This window comes from Hordeum vulgare, chromosome 2H (assembly GCF_904849725.1).
Source record: "Hordeum vulgare subsp. vulgare chromosome 2H, MorexV3_pseudomolecules_assembly, whole genome shotgun sequence".
In the NCBI taxonomy this organism is placed as follows: domain Eukaryota; kingdom Viridiplantae; phylum Streptophyta; class Magnoliopsida; order Poales; family Poaceae; genus Hordeum; species Hordeum vulgare.
In genome coordinates this window covers 639,886,371-639,893,445 of record NC_058519.1, presented here as the reverse complement: position 1 = coordinate 639,893,445, position 7,075 = coordinate 639,886,371, and the positions used below count along the sequence as shown (strand labels likewise).

At 45.7% G+C, this 7,075-nt stretch overlaps 1 protein-coding gene across 1 annotated transcript; it reads left to right on the top strand.

The window, feature by feature from the left end:
• Window positions 1–4,925: 4,925 nt before the first annotated feature.
• Window positions 4,926–6,373, top strand: LOC123431110 (protein MIZU-KUSSEI 1-like). Its single transcript, XM_045114945.1, has one exon. It carries the CDS (start codon window positions 5,350–5,352, stop codon window positions 6,274–6,276), a length of 927 nt encoding a protein of 308 aa, XP_044970880.1. The 5' UTR covers window positions 4,926–5,349; the 3' UTR covers window positions 6,277–6,373.
• Window positions 6,374–7,075: the final 702 nt, after the last annotated feature.

Below are 7,075 nucleotides of genomic sequence, written 5' to 3'. Positions count from 1 at the left end.
CGTCGACAAGTGAAGTTCTGCGAAAGTTGGTGTTGTTTGGAGGTGTCCGGCTTCGGTCGAGACGCGGTGTTGTGTTTCGATTAGGATAGGCTCTTTACGTTGTAGCTTGCTTTGCGGTGATTTCCGTCTTTGTTGCTGGGGTGTGGTGTTTGTGCTATGCTCCTTGTTCGCAACGAGTGTATTTTCTTGTCACTCAGATTCTACCTTCTATAAAACTATGATACGTCTAGGCGTACTCACGAAAAAAAAACAATGATCTTGAATTTGGACCCAGAGCTCTAACTTATCCAACTTAATCTGCGACAACTTTGTAAATCCGCTATAGTCCCTCTCCCATGACTCGCTCCCACTCACCCAAACAAGAAAAATGTAAAGTGTACATATTATCTTCTAGGGGTCTAATCTTTACCTCGTGAGTTTGATCACATGTTCCTCTCATACTTTCGAAAACCAAAATTGGTTATATGATTTCTCCATGTGAACTTTTGCTACTTCCATCCATCTAATTTGTTCTGGAGGGGGCGCCACTTCCTGCTCAAACATCATCATCCTGTAGACTGAACCACTCCATCATCTCAGCTACATCGTTATAGTACACCACCTTGGATACAAAAGCTTTTTTCAGCCATGCCGAAGTATCTAGCCCAATAAGAAGATCAACTAGTTGTTCGAACCCAAGACCGGCCCACACAACTACCCACGAGGACAAGAGCGGGCGACTCTCGGATGTAAGCCCCTTAATTAGCGCGAGCCTATAGGGAACAAGATGGGGACAACCGGGGAGGGAAATTCTTGATGTTGGCTATCACCATCGCGCGAACAGAAACCCTAACGAGAGGGGTATCCTAGGTGCTGCTTATTGGGACAGCTAGATCTAAACATGCATCTCGAGCTAACGATGCCGTGAGCGAGCAACCAACACATTTGTTGGGCTGGCTCAAGCAAGCGACTACATGAGCGTTAGCATTTGAATTGGTGCCTGAAGCGACAATTAGAGCATCTCCAACGGACGCACGACTTTAGCGCCACGCTGAAGAAAAATATCTTCTTTACGCGTGCGCTGCCGTTCCGGATGCTCCAGCGGACGCGCAAAAAACATGCGCTATAGTTGGTTCAGCGTGCGGAGCAAAACGACATCGTGAGCTATTTATTTGATGTGCCCACTCATGCGTGCTGCAATCACTGGATTGCTGCAGGTGGGAGCGTCGCATTGGGCGCCGTGCTAGCGTGCGTGTGTTGGAGATGCTCTGTTTCCACGCATTAAAAGTGCTACAGTGACGTGCTAAATTATTTATTGGTCTTGAAATTTTTGTGCGGTTGTTGGAGATGCTCTTAAGAGGACTTGATTGTATAGACCCTGTTTGTTTCAAAAGTTCAAGGACTTTTTTAAGTCCCAACTATAAAGTTCCTAGTCCCTACCCGTTTGTTTCCATGGACTAAACATAGACTAGAAGTCATTAAATGACATGCAAAAAGACCATGTTACCCCTATTAATGTAGTAATAGTTATTAAATAACATGCTAAAAGTAGGGACACTGTTGGAAAAAGTGCCAAAAAGTCATAAAAAAGACCCTCCCATAGGGACGTGGAGTATCTGCTCCCGAGCTCATTTGAGCTCGGGTGAACACTAAAATCGGAAAATTTTCAAAAAATGTTCAAAAAATTCTGAATTTTTTTTAGACCAACTTTGACAAAAGTTCTAAGTGCATGCAAACATTTGGCATGAACTGAAAATGCGTGGAAAAATAAACAAAATAGACACTCTGAAAATGCGCATTTTCAGAGCATCCATTTTGTTTATGTTTCCACGCCTTGTAAAAATGTTAGTTCATGCCAAATTTTTGCATGCATTTAGAAATTTTGTCAAAGTTGGTCTCAAAAAAGTTTCAGAATTTTTTGAACATTTTTAGATGTTTTTTCGATTTTACTGTTCACCCGAGCTCAAATGAGCTCGGGAGCAGAAATGCACTTTCGCTCCCATAGGGACTTCTTCCTTTAGTCCCAAATACCCTATTTTAATCCCTAAAAGTCCCTTCTTTTTGTTTCACATGGGACTAAAAGGGATTTTTTTTCTCCCTACACCAAAAAATCCCTGAAAACGAACACCCCCATAGTATAAGAGCTCAGCTAAAAAAGATATCAACAAGAGACCCCCAAAAGGCTAAAAAATATGTCATCTTGCGAGTTGCAACCACTAGTAGTAATAGTGAACTAACTGGCGTTAAAGAGAAGGAATGGACTGGGCTCACCACGCTAATGGCTAACGTCACGAGCTAACGATGCCGTGAGCGAGCGACCAGTGCGTTTGTTGGTCCGGCCCAAGCAAGCGATTGAGTGAGCATTAGCTTGTGAACTGACGCCTGAAGCGCCAATTAGGAGGACTTGATTATATAGCACAGTAGGGAGATTGTCAGGTACACCCATCCACTAGGTGCTCCCGGTGCATCGATGCCGAAATTCGTTTTTCAAATATTTGAAAAGTCTGAAAAAAAGCTAGCACATTCACACAACATAGATGTATCATGTCACAAATTTTTAAATTAAAATTTGAAACATTGCTCGAGATACAAAAATGACAAATTTGACATCAATGGGATAATGGGCCAAATCTAAAACCCGATTTATGTTATTTACTATTTACTGTCGAATTTGTTATTTTTGTATCTCGAGAAATGTTTTCGAATTTTGATTTGAAATTTTGTGACAAGATACATCAATGTTGTGTGAATATGCTGACATTTTTCAGAATTTTTTGAACATTTTTAAAATGTATTTCGGTATCGGTGCACAAGAGTACCCCAAGGGGTCGGAGTACCTGATATTCTAACTAGTACAGGAGCTCAGCTAAAAAAGATGTCAAGAAGAGGCAAGAAAAAAGTAAAAAAGATGTCATCTTGCGAGTTGTAACCAGTAGTAGTGAATGAACTGGCGTAACAGAGAAGGAATGGACTGGCCTCACAACGCTAATGGCTAACGTCTCGAGCTAACGATGCCGTGAGCGAGCGACCAGTGCGTTTGTTGACCCGGCCCAAGCAAGCGATTGAGTGAGCATTAGCTTGTGAACTGACGCCTGAAGCACCAATTAGAAGGACTTGATTATATAGTACAGTAGGAAGATTGTTAGGTACACCCACCCACTAGGTGCTCCCGATGCATCGATGCCGAAATACATTTAAAAAAAATAATTAAAAGTCTGAAAAAAAGTTAGCACATTCACACAGCATAGATGTATCTCGTCACAAAATTTTAAATTACAATTCGAAACATTGCTCAAGATACCCAAATGTTAAATTTGACATCAATGTGATAATGGGCCAAATCTAAAGCCCAATTTATGTTATGTATTATTCACTATCAAATTTGTTATTTTTGTATCTCCAGAAATGTTTCGAATTTTGATTTGAAATTTTGTGACAAGATACGTCAATGTTGTGCGAATGTGCTGACTTATTTCAGAATTTTTCAAACATTTTTAAAATGTATTTCGGTATCGGTGCACGAGAGTACCCCAAGGGGTCGGAGTACGTGATATAGCTAAAAAAATGTCAAGAAGAGACAAAAAAAAGTAAAAAAGATGTCATCTTGCGAGTTGTAACCAGTAGTAGTGAACGAACTGGCGTAACAGAGAAGGAATGGACTGGCCTCACAACGCTAATGGCTAACGTCTCGAGCTAACGTGAGCGAGCGACCAATGCGTTTGTTGACCGGGCCCAAGCAAGCGATTGAGTGAGCATTAGCTTGTGAACTGACGCCTGAAGCGTCAATTAGGAAGACTTGATTATATAGTACAGTAGGGAGATTGTCAGGTACACCCACCCACTAGGTGCTCCCGATGCATCGATGTCGAAATACATTTTTAAATTTTTTTGAAAAGTCTGAAAAAAAGTTAGCACATTCACACAGCATAGATGTATCTCGTCACAAAATTTTAAATTACAATTCGAAACATTGCTCAAGATACCCAAATGTTAAATTTGACATCAATGTGATAATGGGCCAAATCTAAAGCCCAATTTATGTTATGTACTATTCACTATCAAATTTGTTATTTTTGTATCTCCAAAAATGTTTCGAATTTTGATTTGAAATTTTGTGACAAGATACATCAATGTTGTGCGAATGTGCTGACTTATTTCAGAATTTTTCAAACATTTTTAAAATGTATTTCGGTATCGGTGCACGAGAGTACCCCAAGGGGTCGGAGTACGTGATATAGCTAAAAAAATGTCAAGAAGAGACAAAAAAAGTACAAAAGATGTCATCTTGCGAGTTGCAACAAGTATTAGTGAACGAACCGGCGTTATAGAGAAGGAATGGACTGGGCACACAACGCTAATGGCTAACGTCTTGAGCTAACGATGCCGTGAGCGAGCGACCAGTGCATTTGTTGGCCCGACCCAAGCAAGCGATTGAGTGAGCATTAGCTTGTGAACTGACGCCTCAAGCGTCAATTAGGAGGACTTGATTATATAGTACAGTAGGGAGATTGTCAGGTACACCCACCCACTAGGTGCTCCCGATGCATCGATGTCGAAATACATTTTTAAAATATTTGAAAAGTCTGAAAAAAAGTTAGCACATTCACACAACATAGATGTATCTTGTCACAAAAAATTAAATTAAAATTCAAAACATTGCCCGAGATACAAAAATGACAAATTTGACATCAATGTGATAATGAGCCAAATCTAAAGCCCAATTTATGTTATGTACTATTTACTATCGAATTTGTCATTTTTGCATCTGGAGAAATGTTTGGAATTTTGATTTGATATTTTGTGACAAGATACATCAATGTTGTGTGAATGTGCTGACCTTTTTCAGATTTTTTCGAACATTTTTAAAACGTATTTCGGTATCGGTGCACGAGAGTACCCCAAGGGGTGGGAGTATCTGATATTCTAACTAGTACATGAGCTCGGCTAAAAAAGATGTCAAGAAGAGACAAAAAAAAAGGTAAAAAATATGTCATCTTTTGAGTTGCAAAGAGTAATAGTGAACGAACTGGCGTTACAGAGAAGGAATGGACTGGGCTCACCACGCTAATGGCTAACGTTAATCGAAAGCCCAGAATAGCATAAGGGCCTTTCCACCGCATAACCCCACCCAACAGGAATTAATGGCTGCGCGCCAGTGGCGACGAACGAAGCCGCCGAATCCACCGCAGCGACATCCGGCAGCTCGAACGGCGATGGCATCAAAGACCACGCCTCGCCTCCTCCCATGGGCACCGCGCGCCACACGATTATCACACATTCGCGGCCGAGGGAGCGAGCAGCGCCGGCCGCTCCGCGGCACCGCCGGTAGCTCTCGCCTCCCGCCGATACCTCTCGCCTGCCGCCGATACCATGGCCAACGCCGCGACCGACCCCGATCGCAAAAGGACGCGGTTGACTTCGTCCATGTCGTCAGTGGACACCATCCTCCGTCTCCCACCCTCGCCGCTGATGACGTCCCCGACGTGCGCGCCGGCGGGCCACGCGCTGGAGGAGCCACCCGCGCGGCGCAGGCCGGCGCGGAGATCCAAGCCCGTGAGGATATTCCAGAGCATGTGTCGGTCTCTACCGGTGCTGACGGTACCGCGCTGCGGGGGCATTCTGACGGCGCCCGCGACCGCTGCGTCCGCGACGGCGTCGCCTCCGCGGTCTGACTCGCTCCTGTCGCTCATAATCTCGCCATCGACCGCATCGAGCGGCGGTGGAGGCGTCGGCGCGTCGTCCCGGCGGCGCATGACCGGCACGCTCTTCGGCTGCCGCGAGGGCCGCGTGGCGCTCGCGCTGCAGGAGAACCCGCGGTGCCGGCCGTCGCTCGTGGTGGAGCTGGCGCTCCCGACGCACACCCTGCTCCGCGAGCTCGGCGGCACGGCCGGCGCGCGCATCGTGCTGGAGACCGAGAAGAAGCACGTGGTGGAGGAGCACAGCGCCCCCGGCGGCGGTGAACATGGCGACGCCGCGGCGAGGCAGCACGACGACGACGGGTGGCTGCTCCATGAGCCGATCTGGACCATGTTCTGCAACGGCAAGAGGGTGGGCTACGCGGTGCGGCGGGAGCCTACGGACGGCGACATCGCAGTGCTGGAGACGCTCTGGGCCGTGTCCATGGGCGGCGGCGTGCTCCCGGGGAGGGCAGGCTCGGCCGCGCCGGACGGGGAGCTGGCGTACATGCGGGGCTGCTTCGACCACGTCATCGGGTCCCGGGACTCGGAGTCGCTGTACATGCTTGGTCCTCATGGCGGCGACTGCCCGGAGCTCGCCGTCTTCTTCGTTAGGCTTTGAGCGATCGATCGTCTGTCTCCCCCTCTTTCTCGGTCGAACATTTCGTGTACATACATACAAAACGGCATGCGTGAATGCTTTGGCATTGACGATCGTCTCTTTCCCTTTCTTTTTCTGTTTTCTAATAAGCAATCAATTTCCATTAAAAACATGCCAACGTTTACAAACCACGAACAGAAAAACTCAAAAGGAAGCCTCACGGATAGGAGGAATGAAACTAAACCGACAACAATCTGGCGAACCCACTTCTGAACCATCTGCACGCAGGCCACACATTACACAAGATCACCACAAAGTTCAAACCATGAACTAAACAAGTTTTCAAAACAAACTACATCAGTTCATGTGGGCGGACCTAGAACAATGGCCAGGGTAGTGACCAGCACGAGGGAAGGCAGGTGGTTTTCCTTGGGTATGTCGGCGGCTACGAGAGGAAGGGGGAGATGAGAAAGAAGATGGACATTTGGGCGCGCTCCTAACTTTCTCATGTTGGTTGGACAATTTACATACCGGTACTAGCAGATTTTTCAGGCACCTAAGGGATAGGCTGCCCTAAAGATTGGAAACAACACGAACTGATCATTAAGGTATTTTTAAAATCAAAACACATGTCTATTTCTAGTTTTTAGGTAATCCAGCAAATCATCACCACTACCCCTCCTCCGAGCAATGCTACACTTATGTAATATTACGTGGTGATTTTACGTAAAGGTTGATGTAGAAGTTAGTAATTGGAGTAGGCTTAATGGCTGGGCCCCATCTCAATTGAAATCAGGGGGGAGAGTTTAGTAGTTAAGGT